Source organism: Diospyros lotus, chromosome 1 (assembly GCF_014633365.1).
Source record: "Diospyros lotus cultivar Yz01 chromosome 1, ASM1463336v1, whole genome shotgun sequence".
In the NCBI taxonomy this organism is placed as follows: Eukaryota; Viridiplantae; Streptophyta; class Magnoliopsida; order Ericales; family Ebenaceae; genus Diospyros; species Diospyros lotus.
The window spans coordinates 23,245,229-23,262,021 of record NC_068338.1 but is presented as its reverse complement, the minus strand read 5'-3'; the positions used below and the strand labels follow the sequence as shown (position 1 = coordinate 23,262,021).

Here is a 16,793-nt window from a genome sequence, read left to right as displayed (position 1 = left end):
TTTGTTTTAGAGATTTTGCACGCGCATATTTGTTGAACATTATGATAAACCAAGTTGGGGTTTGTTTTCAGTGAATGTAAAGGTAATGTAAGGGAAGTGAATTTGGTGGTATTTTGTTTATTTATATCAATCCCTTGCCAATGCCTGAAAATTACACTCTAATTGAAAACAAGTGAATTTGTTGGGTAGATTATTTACATCGACTCCTCTTCTATTAGTAGATTGTTTGCTGATTTGATTACTTTGAGTCAATAAATATTGTTTATCTTTTTGGACATCAAGAATTGTAATGAGAACCATAATTATGAGAAAGAACAACAAAATATGCCACAGTTGTAGACAGTTGGGGCACTGGTTAGATTACCCGAAAAACGGCGTTGCCCAGACTGTGGACAAGGATTTGTAAGTTGGATAGAGGTGGAGAAGATGTCACCGAATCGAGAGAGGTTGTTCTTCTCTCGCGATAAGAAGTGTGAATTTTTTAAGTGGGATGAAGGGGAATCAAGTGGACATGGCTCGAATAAATCAAGCAATAAGGCCGACACTGAAGATTTGGCCCGACTGTTGAAAATGTGTGCACAGATAAGTGATGAAGACAACGTGGAGATATCTCTTAACATAACCATTCGAAAGGGTAATGGAACTGTGCATGGGAAAAGGAAAGAAAAGTTGTAGGTGGGGGTAATTTTAGTTGTAGTTGTTCACATTGTGTGGAGTTTACTTCCTCTTTGTCTTCATTATGTATCTTATAATCATGGAAGTTGGCACTAAATTTTACTTCATTATACTCACATGTCATTCTGTTCCCTCATGACAATCATCTCAATACAGTTAAACAACTATTTTTCAGAACATACAATATTCCAATGAAAAAAACTCAGTTTAGTTTCATCTTTGTTCCCTCGTAACAATCATTTTAACATAGTTAACCAACTATTTTTCAGAACGTACAATATTCTAATAAAAAAATAAATTTAGTTTCGTTTTTGTTCCCTCATGGCAATCATTTCAGCACAGCTGCAATTAACCCATTTTCAGATCTCTTCCCACCTCCACTGTTACAATCCTCCTCACAACCTGCCACTATCTTCATATCTTTTGTGACTGTAGTGATGACACACCAAGATAAAAAGTTAACCAAAATTTCAATCTCTAAATTTGAATCAAGACAGTATCAGAGTGAAATATCAAACGCCTGATGCAACAGAGAAATAAAAGATAAGGAAAAAAAATTTAATTAATGAACTTAGAAGCAGTATGACGTAATGTCAGGTGATGTGAACCCATTGACATAGTTTATTAAAAAAAAAATAGTTAGCATTGTGATGTAACTAAATTAAATTAAATTCAGAAGGATAACATTTACTTTGTGAATCCAACAGTTTTTTAACTAAATTAAATTAAAAAAATAGTTTATTAACAACTATTTATATGCCAAAAAATGTATGAAATTGGTTTCCAAGCGTGTAAGACTTTGGCATGACATCATTGACATGTATTTCAACATCTATCCAAACAAATTTGCAAAATTAATTAGAAAACCAATTTAATCCAATATAGACTAGCGATCTTAACCACAATGCAAGAGCAAAAATAATAGATATGACTAAAGCACAAACCGCTTTCCTTTCTCTTTTGATGGAATTTGGTCAAGGCAACCTCTATTTGAGCAAATCGGTGTTCATCAGCTCTATCCCCACCTCATCTTCCTCGGGACGTCATTGTAGCACATAGGTTGGCATAAATGGTTGACTTAGTCCATAAGTCGGTATCCAATTCACTCCATAAGCTTGATAGTTAGCACCCTGCAAAGAGGATAACAAATTTTAGTTTAATTACAAAAAATGACAAAGTATAATATATAATATATAAGTATACGATCAAATAATCACGTACCATCAACTGTTATGAGTAAGTGAGTGGGGTTAGCACGGGATTTAGTGCATCTTTTGCTACTTGTATTAGAGCTTGACCAGGTTGTGCATTATTTTCCATTGGGCATTTTCCTTTGCTTGACTTTGAAGTTACATATGCAAAAAAACAGTATGGGTCATTATATGCGAACATTTATTGGTACTCATTTATTTTAGTAGATAATAGATAACTAAAATAGAGTTGTAAACATACCTTGCGTTTATTGGTACTCATTTCCAATGACCCATTTTGACAAAGTTTTCTAGGAGCTCTCTTTGTTTTTGTGCATTACAAATCCAAAATAGGATTGGATGATGTCCTTCCAGCTTCGCCACAATCAGAGGAGATTTAAACACTGCTTTGGGAAAGGAGATTACTGCCACAACTTCTTCTCGATATCAATATGGTCAGATTGTTCAGTTGATTTTTGAGCAACTCCGTGAACTCATGGGTGCATTCTTCATCATCTATTACCAAATTTGCCACCTTAGTAAATAAACTTTGCAATTGATCGTATATTACCTGCTTAAGAGTACTAACTCAACCATTGTAATTGATATTAACCCTTGTGTATGCTCTATACACATCTCTCATCCATCTCCTCAAGATATAAAGAATAAATTTTATATCATTTCAAATCAATACTGAAAGAGCATATCTACAAAGTATCCCTCGAAACTTGAACAAGTGACAGCTGCAAACAATGTGACACTTCTCTCCTCAAACATAACCGTAAACCTCTTTCTCTTATTTGCTTCATTGAATATGATATCTTCTTGGACTTCGGACCTAAATTCAATATAGTCAACCTCGGTAGAGATAATATCGCAATACACTTTTCTAGTGAGCTTTACTTAAAATTCTTTGAATTTTGAAATTGTGTAAATCTCTTGGAACTGTTTCTCCATACAGTACCTAGTTGCGCATGGTACCATCTGTGAATATGACTTAAAATCTTCCTGGAACTCCTTCTCAACTTTACACCTCAAAGCCTGCTTATACTGTTCAACAAATAACTTCAACGAGGTTTCGATTTCACATATTCATCGAAAAATGAATTCATACTTTCACTCTGTTGCATTGTTAACATCTCAACCCATAAACTTGTTCTCAAATAACAAGGTATCCAATGGCCTCGTTCTCTAAAAAGCCCAGACAACCAAGCATTGTCATGCAATGTGTACATATCAATCAATAAACCTAAACCCTGTTCAAATTCTTCCTGATGTTGTGATTCGTAGACCACTTTGTGCACAACCGAGAGTATTGAACCCTTATGAGGTGGCCCTCAAATTTTTCAGGCAACTTCTTAAGTATATGTTACAAACACCATCTATGTCACGTGTTCGAAAAAATAATTTGAATGACATTTTGCATTACCCTATCCTGATCAGTTATTATACCAATGGGCTCTTGACCTTCCATGCACTCTAGCCAAGTCCTAAACAACCAAACGAAAGTCTCAGTATCCTCATTGGATACTAAACCAACCAAACAACGTTGACTGTCCATGATGATTCACACCAGCAAAAAGGCCAAACGACACGTCATACTTATTTGTCAAGTACGAGGTATTGAATGTCACAACATGGTCAAACTCGGTGTATGCTTGTCTACACCTATTATCAGCCCAGAATACATTCTTCAGTCGACACTCATCGTTCAAATCCACACTAAAGAAAAAACTAGGACATTGTGCTTGCTTTTTTTAAAAGTAGACTTGTATCGCAGTTGCATCTCCCTCCCCAAGTCTTAATCGCCTAATCTTATCAATGTAGTTTCTATAGTCCATTTCAACAAATGATAGATTCTCATTTCCACCCGCTTCAACGACTGCTAAATTGTAATTTTTGTGCATTGGAATACCAGTTATATCATTTACTTCAAGCTTTCTTTTCACCTGTTCACTCAATTGTAGATTACATTGATACAACCTGGATTTTGAAGGACTTGCTTTGTGATTATGCTCCAAAATAACTTTGGTAACATGCCATGTTCCTATCACATTTATTGCAGCTGTCAATCTAACTAAACACCCTATTTTTTTGGTTGGTTGAGACTTAAACGAGCTATTTGTATCACTACTTGTCAGGCCTTCTCGACTACAAGAAAATGTCATATATTTCAACAACCCATTACTACCCTTTTTTGAAGTTTTTTTTTCTAACAAGGAAACTCACACTATAAGCATATGCTTTGTAAAATTCAAAACTCTTATTATGGTCCCTAAACTTCATCCCAACCGTAGACACGATCTCCCTGGCCTCTGATATGCATTCTCTTCGTCAACATACAGAAATTGATTTAAGAGACAAATTTATTAGCCTATTGAATTTTAAATCAAGAATTTAATCTGTCTAATTCAAAAACTCATATCATCATAAACCAAAATATAAATCTGATCAAAGTAATTTATGATTCAAAAAATTGGTTCAAATCGTTTACTGACTACCTTCAAAAATATGAACAAATATTCTTACATAACTTCTATACTAAAAATATAATCAAAATACTAATAACAGATTAATAACATAGTTGTTAATTTAAATATGTTATTAATTTGTATTAAATCTGTTATTAATTTGTATCATTTGACGATCTTGAGTTGTTATGGTTAATTTTATATGTATAATGAATTAAATTCACATGGCTTGTGGACTTACTGCTTACTGAAATGTTTGAATAATAAACAAGGGCTTAAACCATAACAAAGCCATTATTAACATTTAACCAAGCATCTTGTAACTAAAATAAGATAACAGCTAATGAAATCCATTAACAAAACACAAGGCCCTAGAGAAAACCTAAAAGACTAGGGGCCAATCTTATATAGGTCTGACATTGTTGTTGATGGTGAGTAGAGGCAAAGGCAGTATGACTGGCGGCGATGGCAGGTGGCAGTGAAGGCAGTCCGATTGTAAACTGGTGGAGATTTTAGATTGGTGGTGGTGAGAGGCTGTCAGCGAGGAAGAAGGAGAAAGAAAGAGATAATCGGCGAGGAAGAAAGAGGAAGAAGATTGTGCTTGAAGGAGGAAGGAGACTCTGCTCAGGAGGCTGTGCTTGAAGAAGGAAGAATGATGCTCGTTTTGTTTGATAAAATCTTGGCATGTTTTTTGATAAAACCTGCTCCGAAATGCTTTAAAAAATGGCGATATCGCGCAAATTTGGCTTCAGTAAACTCTCCGTATGAGATATTCGGGCAATGTAGAATTGCTCGTGTTCAAGGGGGGTGTTGAGAATGGGGTGTTCTGTACATGGGGCGGGGGGGGTGACACGTCCACGTCAGGCAAGATAAGAAATGCCCAACGCGAGCAGGAAATCAAACCTTTAACAATATTAACTAATATATTTCTTATTAAACCTTAGTTTGAAAATTACTCCTAAAATAATGTTTCATATATTTGTGATTGCAATTTATATGGTTATTATATGAGTAATGCTAAGAGTTATGATTAATAATGGTGCCGGTCATGTGTCTCATTCTCATTAGAATATGTGCTAGGCAGATGAGACAATGGTACATGATCTCCTTAGCCCCCTCCAATGAAGAGACGTCACATAACTGATGATACAATCATTAATCATCACATCTACCATAATGGTTAGCATGACTTTAATAGAGCGTTTGGTATAAGAGAAGTGTTTAGATTCTTGAAATTCATGATTCTTGAAAATGCTTTTGGAAATCTTTGATTTCTAGGATTTATGCAATTCTATATTTTGTTAGTTTTACACATTTTTAGAAATGTTAATATTCTTTTTTGATAATCTTACATTCTTATATTTAGTTTAAATACAACATTCTTTGAAATCCATGTTATTTTTTTAAAATTAGACTTGTTTGATTTTTTTTTTTTGTTTAAAAATAATAAATTCCTTTTAGTATATAAAATATTATGACCCATAAGAAAGAAACTGTGAGGGTTGCGACGTGTGAGAAGCATAGCAAGCTATGGCGAAGATAATCATTTATAAGAGAATAAGAGGTGTTTTAATCTTTTTATTTATTATTTTTTTTTCTAATTCATGGGAATCCAAGATTCTCAATCTCATAAAAATCTTTTTGTGTAAAAGTTGATTAAAAGTAAATTAAGAAATGTTATTTTTTTATTTTATTTTTTTTAAAAAATTATACCAAACATGGGAATATAGATTTCCAATTTAACATTCTCATGAATCGATCTAAAAACTTATCCTATACCAAATGCTCCCTAAGTGTAAAAATATAGTGATTTATTTGTTTTTTTCTTAAAGCATAGCAGTCAATTTGACACTTAGCCTAATGAAATTAAATAATCATCTAACAACATCAAAATAACATATAATATAATGACTATCGTGACCTCAAGTTTAAATCACATAACATCTCCTTACGAATAATTTAAACTACAATAGCTTAAGCTGCAATTTACCCTTAATACATTTTTTATGGGTACAAAGTACCTTTCAAAAATATAATCAATTAAATCATTGAGCATAAATAATTAAATTATAATAAATATCAATCAAATAAAAAGTTAAAAGAAATCCTAAGAAAATCTTACATGCAATAGAAGTTGAATTTGAGATCTAAAGGTTGATTTGAAGTCCTTTAAATAATTTTTAATTTATAAAGCTTTATAAATTCATTTAAATTTGTTTAATTTCTACAAATTCATTTCAGTAATAACGAAAATAGAAAAATGAAAGGGCACTTATTTTTGATAATTTGATGAAAATTTATTTCAATAATAAAAACTTAGGTCAGTTTAATATAATTTAATGATAAAAATAAATTGAATATGAATTTATATTTTATTATTTTTTAAAATATTATAAAATATGATATAATTGATAAAATATATCTTTTGTTACCAAAAGCTTCCTCCACCTCTACCCTACTCCTTCTTCCACCTCTATTTCCACTTGAGACCATATTTGAACTATTAGCAATAAGATTGATAGAGAAATTACCCATCTAAAGTGTTTTGGCTAATCCTTTGTTCATGGTTTAGGAACAAATTTTAAGGTGGGTTTTTTTTATATTTAAGTTTTAAGTTTTGAATTTATTTTTAATTTTGTGTTTTGAGTTTCTGTTTTAAGATTTTTAAAAACGCGTTTTTTTTTGTCATTCTGAAAAAATATTTCTTAAAATAAAAAACTAGAAAATGTGTTTATTTTGAAATTTAAAAAAAACTTACTTTATGATATTTTATTCAATGAATTTAATTATTAAATAATAAAATTAACTCTTTTTAATAAAATTCTATTATTAAAATAAAATAATAAATTTGATTAATAAATTATTAACATATATTTTAACAATAATTTATATTAAATTATACACTTAATAATATACTGTATGTTATCATATATTTTTAATTATAATACAGATATATTACATTTTTTAAATTTTAAATAAATATATAATTTTATTTTCAAAATTTAATAATAAATTTTTCTTCTTTTTTTTCTTTTTCTTTTTTCTTCTCCGACGCCCTGCATCTTCTCGATCATCGATGACCATCACCGGTCGATCAGAGCCTACCATTAGAAACTCCAAACCAAATGAAGTTAACATATACAAAAACGAACTAGAAAGTGAAAAACGCACTAACAATTGCCACCAGCCACTATGGCCGATTGTTTCTGGCGATCAAAGGCAACCACCAGACACCCAAGGGTTTATTGACCAACATACCCAAAAATCATCAAGAAAAGAAAGGAAAGAGATGAGAGATGAGACAAAATCAGCTTAAAAGCAATGGGGGCAATCAATGGTGGCTCGCACCACTGGTGGCAGGCGCAGTCAATGGCAGTGGTGGTGGAGGTCAACGACCGAAGAAAGAGGAGAGAAGAAAAAAGAGAAAATAGATAAGAGTGTTGGGTCTGTGTGAGATCGAGGGGGGGGGCTATGTGTTTTTTGTGTTTTGGGTGTTTTTAGTGTACTTTGCCTGAAAACACCTAAAATAATAAAATATTTTCCTTTAGAAATGTTTTGTTATTTTTGAAAATAGCAAAGTAAATATATTTTTAATACTTTAAAAAATTCAAAATTCAAAATGGGTTAAAAATAAAAAAGAAAACGCAACTTAAACGTCTTAAAGATCTGCGTCTTCCATTTAATAATTAAGTAATGATTGAAACGCTGCTTTCATATTTGAATCCAAACCAATGATAGCATGGCCTATGATCCTGATTTTCAAGATATAGTCCATAACTAACATTGAACCTTTCTTTAGATTTCTTCTAAATTATTGTTTAAGCTGAGGGATTATTAATTATTAGCTATTAATTATTAAGGTAATATTTGTTAAAATGTGTAAGATAAACCTCTATCAAGATAATTTATTTGTAAAGTTTAAGATAAATTATTTAAAGAGAGAGAAAGGATAAATTTATCTTTGAAAGTTTAGGATAAAAAATTACGTGACTTTTTTTTAAAAAATTTAACAAATATAATAAAAAATATTTATATTTGGGATACTTTTTATATCTCACTTTTTTCGGTTTATATTTTAGTTAACAAACACTACTTAAAAATATAACATTTTTAACATGAGTAATGCTATTTATCTAAGTTTGCATCTTTTTATTAAAAAATGAAAAGGTATAATACAAACATAAACACATGTACTTTTTTATTTTTTAATGTAAATGTACTAACTAGACTAAAGATATCTTCCGTCTAGATAAATAACATTACTTTTTCAATATAATTCACAAATCAAATGAAAATTCATAAGGAACGACCCGAGTTAGAACTTCCTTGGTTAGTGTAGAAAACAAACAATTAAGAAGGAAGTGATAAGATTTGATCCAAGAGTGATGGATATTCCTAATTTAGTTTCAATTCAACATTGCCATCAAAATTTTCAATTCTTAGAAATTTGGCAGGAGATTGTCTAGAAATGAATCTATTTAGATCAAAGGCTCTAATTGTCTGATCGATCAAGTTTAATAGGATGAAAATTGAGTACCCTTTGCAAGAGAAGAGAAATCATCATTGGATTGTGTTCATGCGAAACCATTCAAAGTAGATCCAGATGAATTGGTAGGATTGGGGGCCATGTGACTTCTATGTTTCTCTTGTTGGTCTATGGCCAGGTACGTAACAATAATAGAATATATATATATTACAATTATAACAATAACCAACCAACGTCTCAATATTATAAATATTAGCAGCAGTTTGAAGATCAAGGACGGCGAACTAAAGACTAAAACCAAGTTGAAGGCAACTAAGATAGTTGGATCAGATGGATAAAATAGATCAAGTCGTGACTTAACGCTATCCTGAAAGCAAGATTGTCCTGTAACTAGCAACTAACAGAATACGATAAAGTTTTAGCAAGATGAAACGGTTTCTCTAACAGAACGACGGCCTCAAACGGTCGGAGCTGACAAAACTCAATAAATGAACTTGCTCTTTGAGATAGACGTGGACATAAGATGGAACTAGAGAATGTTAATACTTTGATAATGAAAAATGAGACTCTGGCAACCTTTTATAGTTGAATAGATCAAGTCGCGACTTAACGCTATCCTGAAAGCAAGATTGCCCTGTAACTGGCAACTAACAGACTACAATGAAAGTTTTAGCGAGATGAAACGGTTTTTCTAACAGAACGATGGCCTCAAACGGTCGGAGCTGACAAAACTCAATAAATGAACTTGCTCTCTGAGATAGACGCGGACATAAGATGGAACTAGAGAATGTTGGAATATTTTGATAATGAAGAATGAGACTTTGGCAACCTTTTATAGCTACAACGGAAGCTCTCAACAGTCACAAATTCAATACAACAATTAAATGAAATCATTAAAAAATGTGACTCTTGGAGCAAATGAAAAGCCTCATATTTAATTCAGAAAATATACTCCAACTGTTTAAATTTCTGCAACAAATAAATAATAAATCCAAACCAAATACACTTACACTCACACACACCTACCCAACATCTCTTTCATGTTTTGCTCTTTTTGTCTGTTATGTTGAACATTTTCCCTTGAGTTTTAGTTATAGATATCTAGACATGTTAGGATGTTCGTTCTGAATATTTATTTACTTTTAAATGTATAACTAAATAACGGTCTATATTTATATTCAAATTATATTGTTTCATACTTATATACCTCGTGGGTATGATTTTTCCAACATAAAGGTTTGACACTACAAATGATGTTGGCCTCCATGTGGGTGGGCATTGATGGAAGACGCCTTTGGCCAACGGTTTTCCATAGTTTTATTGTATGTATTTCTCACCCTATTTCTGCATCTAGTGGGCATGTACGTAGTTCACCTGATCCATGTGGTTGTTAGACATCTTCTATATTTGATTACCAATCTAACCCAAGTTGGCATCTTCTATATTGCCTTTCTTAGAATGGCACCAATTACAAATCTATTACTTTTATTTTCCTGGGTCAAAGAGAAAAGAAGAGTGATTAGCTTGATAACTCATTTGACTTTTAAGTATTACCATAAGTGCCCTTCATAAAATATTCGATTTGAGTGTAATTATTATCGGGGACCCTTCTAACCTGATAGCCTCACCAAGAGACTCATCGAATGGCACAAAAATTATAAAAATGCTCACACTTAATTTACAAATTTGTTTCCCTTGCCCCTACCCCTACCTCATTTCTTCTCTCTCTCCCTCTTCATAGTCACCTCCAACAAACGTCAACCGCTGTTGCATTGCTTGGCTACCTTTGCCTCTCTGTCTCGTCTCGTCGCTTCATCGACCATCGTTATGAGACAATCGAGTGATGCAACAACGGTTGACGCTTGCTAGAGGAGATCATGAAAGAAGAAAAGAGATGGGGATAGAAAAAGTAAATTTATGATTTAGGTGAGAACATTTATGTCATTTTATGCCGCTCGATCAATCTCTTCGTAAGGCTGCCGAGCAAGGTAGATTAATCCATTACCAAGAAAGTGAACCCAACACTGTGGTCCCACCATAATGCACACAATCAAACCCTACATTTACTGCTCATTATGGCAGTATTGGTACAAGTCACCTTGAGAGCAAAATAAGTTTAGAGTTACTTTTATGTTATCTATTATGTACAACAATAAATTCTAATAGTAATGAAAATGTCTTATATGATTACAAATAAAATATTTAAAATTAAATCCCTAAATTAATTAGAAAACTAGAAAGGGCCCATACCATGAGTACGAACGGTATGTCCCCCCCGTGAATTCATGTCGTCATCGGTTACTGAACCGGCAATGGCAGCATCTCCGGCGATCAAAATTATCTGATGGAAACTCAGAAACGGAAAGGTTGTTAACATTGAAGAATTCAACGAACTTCAAAACGAATTCATCTCCAGGGTATACGACTGTTTCTTCTTCATCATCTCCCTCACGGCTTCGCCGAACGCCGCATCGTCGTCGTTATGTTCTTCTTCTTCGTCTTCGTCTTCCATATTACACACTCTCCGCACCAGATCACGATCTTTCTCCACCTTCTTGGACCCGACGACGGGCTTTATCACCACCAGCGTTGCCGCCTCCATCACACGCCCCGACTCCGGCAACTCCAACTCCGGCACATACCACAGCTTCATCATCAGCGCCGGTACCGGCGTCCTTCCCGGCGCAGGCGACAGATCCGACGTCGAATTCGCCTGCTCTTCGACTTCAAGCTTGCTCCTCAGATCTTCAATCTGTTCTCTGGTTCTCATACACAGCCTCCCTTGGTTAGTCTTGTCCGAAACCACCACTCTCTGAAGCATCCGATGCTCCGAAACCACTTCCTGCAGCATGTAATGCCTCGAGGACGCAGAAATCAAGCACGATATCGTCCAGACCACTCGCAGCTTCAGCTCATCGTCCGACAGCAGCAACTGCTGTTGTTCGCCGGTGTTCTTTGGAGTTTGTGAAAGCTTGCGCAGAGATTTGGCTCCGAGCACCACACAGCTCTCGAGCTCGCTTCCAAACTCGGCTCTCCACCGGAGCAGCGAATCGCCGCCGGCGTTGGATCCGATCTCGCCGACATGTCCGGGAAGCTCAATTCGCAACAGCCGGATTTCCTCGAAGTTCTTTAAAACTTGATTGGGCGAATAGTACAAAGAATAATCGTCGTCGTCCTCGGGGAGACACGAGGAGGATTTAAGAGTAATAATTTGAAGAAGACACAGCAGCGGCCTCGTGATGACTCTACGAATCAGATTCCTGAAACGATTTCTAGATCCGCCGCCGGATTGAACAATCTGATGATCGCGATCGCGATGAGAGCGGTTATTGGTCTTGGGAGGAAGCCTGACAACGACGGCGTCGACTTGAGGAACAACGGAAGCGAAACGCTTGCAGACCAAGGAGCATCGGGTGAGGGATTCGGCATCCTTCAATCTGTTGAAGATGAGGCGGAGAAGAGCATCGGGTAAGCGATCGAACTGGTCAGTTTCTCCTCCTCCTCCTTGCCCCAAATCCATCTTTTCTCTATTGCGTGCCTTGAACAAAATTCGGGTTTTTCAAGGGTAGAGCTTGGCGGTTAAAGCAAGAAAAATCTAAACAGAGACGCAAGGAAGTTGCGGCGACGGTGAGAGAGAGAGAGAGAGAGAGAGTACACGGCAGGGCCGGAGACTGGACCACGAACGTCTAGATGCTGCCTACTACTAGTTTCTGACTTTGAATAAGCTTTAATTGATTAAATATAAACACATTCAATCACTCTTACCCTACTTGGGCGGTCTCTTACTTGGAACGAGGGTCTTTCCACGGTCTTTTTAGTACTGGCATCTTTGATTATATCACAAAAGAGGTAAAGGTAATAATTCAACTCGAAACTCACTGATACATTATTCATCTATCTGATCGTTCGATTTATATCCTCAAATCACTCCTTCCTTCCTTTTCATGGCATAAATATGAAATCATATTCAATTTTTTCATGAAAAATCAGCCAAAGATATTGTCAAAGCCACACACGTTGCCCTCCTCGACTTGCCCATATTGGCCTTTGCAAGTCGATTCCCATTTCTCTTTCTCTTGGCATTGAGTACATGTACAGGAAGAAACACAAGACAAGACAAGACAGTATAGCTCATGCTGCATTGCTTCTATCATGGGCAGCGTAATAGTGGTGCAAAGGTAAGAGTCATGCGTGGCTACTGGGCCGACGAAGACCTCCGAATCCATTAAAAAATAAGATCAATCCAACACAAAGACGAGATATCACATTATAGACAAAATTAGATAGATATTGAAGAGATATAATGGATATTATTCAATTCTATCCAACTCCTCGTTTTCATTAAGCATGATTCGACTAGCAACTTTTCTTTTAATTCATAAACTTTTAACTTTTACTATTGACATCTTTTTAACTCTTTTCCTCTTCGATTCAAATCTTAGCTGTTAAGAAAGATATTAAGTTATAACATGCGTCGAATCCCCTGTTTTACTGACTCTTCTTATTATAAGAGTGGGGTCCACATCCCAGTTCCGATTTATTAGGCATCAGAATAGGGATTCAATACCTTCACGGGTTTGGACTTTTGAGGACTACTGGCTGGTAGGCTTAAACCATTAAGGAAGGCAGCCGAGCCGACTTTGTTAAAAAAGAAAAGAGGTAGGCGTAGGGTTAGGATTTTGGGTTTCCTTGGTGGCGACGACCTTATCCCCATAGACACAGACAGCCGCGCATGGAATTCACGTGCAGTTGCCGCAAGCCAACAGAGACCTCCCGTTGGTTGGTATCCAAAATATAAACATACCCACTTGGTGCCAACTTGTTCACCCCCTTTACGGGGTTAACGTAATCCCCGCCCCCCCGCCGCGGGGGGGGGGGAGTTATTTAAAAATCTATTTTTTTAAGAAATTCATATGTTTCTCTCTCTTCTCTCTCTTTTTTTCTCTTGCTGTCACTGTCACCGTCACCTCACCTCTCGCCGCTACATCCTCTATCTCTACCATCACCTTCTCTCTCATCACCGCCTCGTCTCTCGTTGCCTCACCGCCTCACCCCTTCATTTCTCACGTGTTGATCGTCGCTACATCTCGCCTCACTATGGAGAGGGAGGATACAACGGAGGTCAGCACACAAGAGGCGAGACAAGGCAACGATGATGAAAAACGGTTATTGGAGAAGAAGATGGAAAGAGATGAGGGATGATAAGAGAGAGAAATTTTGGAGTGCAATTTTGTGCACCCTATTTAGTGAGGGTAACTTTACCCTCTGCTAGTTTCGAGGGGTAAAAAAGTCATTTTGGGGGGTCTCTTCCCCCCTCCTCTCTCTCTCTCTTTCTTTCTCATCTCTCTTCCGCCTTTCTCTTTTTCTCTCTCCCCTTCCCTTGTTCTCACTACCGACCCTCTCGCCATTGCCACTATATCATCGTCGCCTCGTTATCTCATTGTTGTCACTGCATCCATCCTCTCCGAGGTGAGGCGGTAGTGAGAGAAAGGCGGTGAGAAGGTTGCTGAAGAAGAAAAGATAGGGGAGAGGAGAAGAAATGAGGGTTGCGTGCAGTAGCGACCAGCGTGCAAAAGGCAACGTGACAGCAAAAGGAAAGGAGAAAGGAGGCAGCAACAATGACAGTGATGGTGGTGAGGCAACTGTAAGCCCACTTTCGAATATTCGAAAGAAGGTTATTACAGTGAAGATATGGAACAAAACTGAACTCAAATTATAACTCATTTCATTTCTAACAGCGAAAATTAAATAAGATTTAATTACACTCTTAATATCTCATGACTCTAGACTCGATGGCCATATAATATAATAAGAGGCTCAAATGTCAATAAACATAACAAATCCTTATCGTTATAAATCTCACCAAATCACTAACTATAATCTTTAAAGTTAGGACGTGTCTCCGTACATCACTATTCCTGATTGTAGTCCTATTGGACTCGCCCCCAATAATAGTCCTACATTTACTTGGAATGGCCAAGAAAATCAAGTGAGCCACAAGACTCAGCAAGTTCGAGAATAAAGAATAATATATAGGATCCAAGAATATGATGACACCAAGAAGAGTAATCAAGAACTCCACAATTATATACAAGATTCATAATTCATGAATTTATCAATTCAACTTAATACATCATGTCACCCTGTATCAATATGCAAATATGCATAAAATTTCAATGTCATTATCAATTCTCATAGGCTTGTAAGCCATCAACCAATACATGCAAGAGGGCATCATTTCATTATCAATATCAATTTCCCCTGCTCTCAAGTCATAATTCGATGCATGCAAAAGTGCATAAGTTCCATAAAACCTCACAAATAAATATGAAGCCAACTTGTCGGGCTATGGCCACCTCGCCCCGCGTCAAGTGCTCTAGGGTATCCTTTATCTCTCGGCACAAAATAATAGGTGCGCAAAGCATATATATATGTAACATGTACATGTATGCATCATGTATGCATTTGTCAACCACATGTATTTAAATTTTTGTTTCTTAATATTCATACCTTCAACAAGCATTTACCCATACTGGGTATTTTACCATCATCAGATAATTCATCATATCTTACTTCATAACATTTTTCACGTTTAAGATCTAAATTATAATCTAAAAATAATTTTAAGAGATGTTATTTAAGGTTAAAGCTTGATTCAGTATTTGAGGAGTATTAGAGATTTAATATGTTATTTTTCCTTTCTTATAATTTCTTTGAATTCACTTAACTGGATCTAGTATACAATTACTTGCATTTAGGCTTATATCCCAATCATAAGAAAGAATGGCAACCCAAAAAGTATTTCCTCTCACAAGTTGATGCCATACTTATATATATTTTATGTCCATCTCACAATATTAGATAACTGATCACTCATATCAAATGTTGTTTTGTTCAAATGAAAACCAAACTACCTTCATTCTTATACATATGAGGAGTTTAAAAATATTTAAAAGAATCTCCTAAAATGAATTTCAAAATTCACTTTGAAATTTCATGTCAAAATAAATCTGAACTTTTTCTAAGGCAAAGGGCCAACTAGAACATATTTTTGTAAATGTCTTTATTTTGAAAAACTAACTCCCGGTATTTTGATAACTAGCATTCATTGTTGTAAGAATGATTTTTAATAAATTTTTCAAGAAACGAAAACTATGTATTTCGAGGGTGGTAAAATTGCAAAATCGTGAATTTGTACTAAAATCAAAATTCTATCTTTTTATTGTTATGCATTTTGATTTTTTTGATATTTTTATAGAATTCAAATGGGGATTATTTTCTTATTTACATTTATGTATTAAAGTAAATTAAAGATAAAATATAAATTAAAGAAAATGCAAACATTTACTTAAGTTAAAGGAATGTAAATGAATGGGGTGTAAGCAGAGAGCTCGCAAGCAAACGCTTATGGGAAGAGCTCGGGACGAGCTCGAGATCATGAGTTTGCGGCTTATGGGGAGAGAGAGCTCGAGGTCATCAGGTGAACAAGAGTTTTCTAAACGAGCTCGCGGTCAAGGGGTTGAGCAAGAGCTCACAGGGCGAGCTCGCACCATGAGCTTGAGGTCAAGTGCGCGACCAAGAGCTTGAGAAATGAGCTCGCGAGAAAGAGCTCGCAGAAGGGACAAGCGGAAAGAGCTCGAAACGAGCTCGCTGGAATAGCAATGAAGCTGAACGTGTATATATATATATATATATAACTGGGTTTACCGAACAGAACAGAGGCATTCGAACGATTGTTTAAGCATGAGTATATGGTGGATTGGCTAGGCAGGGCATGGCTCGGGTAAGCTTTTCAAATCAGTGAGAGGTAACAGCTCGCTATGCATGTATTTATATGTGTATTTATAAGTGAGTCTCATATATGGGTGAACAGTATATATTCTCAGTTGAGCTTTTACTGTTGATGCGAGACCTCTGAATACCTCAATGAAATCATTCGAATGAGTGGTAGATAACTTAGCATTTTACATT

General features: G+C 35.4%; 1 protein-coding gene and 1 long non-coding RNA gene across 2 annotated transcripts; both read right to left on the bottom strand.

The window, feature by feature from the left end:
• Positions 1–895: 895 nt before the first annotated feature.
• Positions 896–2,579, bottom strand: LOC127790238 (uncharacterized). The gene is made up of 4 exons (XR_008020742.1): positions 2,128–2,579; positions 1,897–2,016; positions 1,620–1,805; positions 896–1,104 (listed from the first exon to the last, which is right to left on the bottom strand). It is a non-coding gene; the product is annotated as an uncharacterized LOC127790238 (long non-coding RNA).
• An 8,638-nt stretch (positions 2,580–11,217) lies between these two features.
• LOC127810647 (F-box protein At5g46170-like) lies at positions 11,218–12,342 on the bottom strand. The gene has a single exon (XM_052350261.1). The coding sequence runs from the start codon at positions 12,340–12,342 to the stop codon at positions 11,218–11,220; it is 1,125 nt and encodes a 374-aa protein (XP_052206221.1).
• Positions 12,343–16,793: the final 4,451 nt, after the last annotated feature.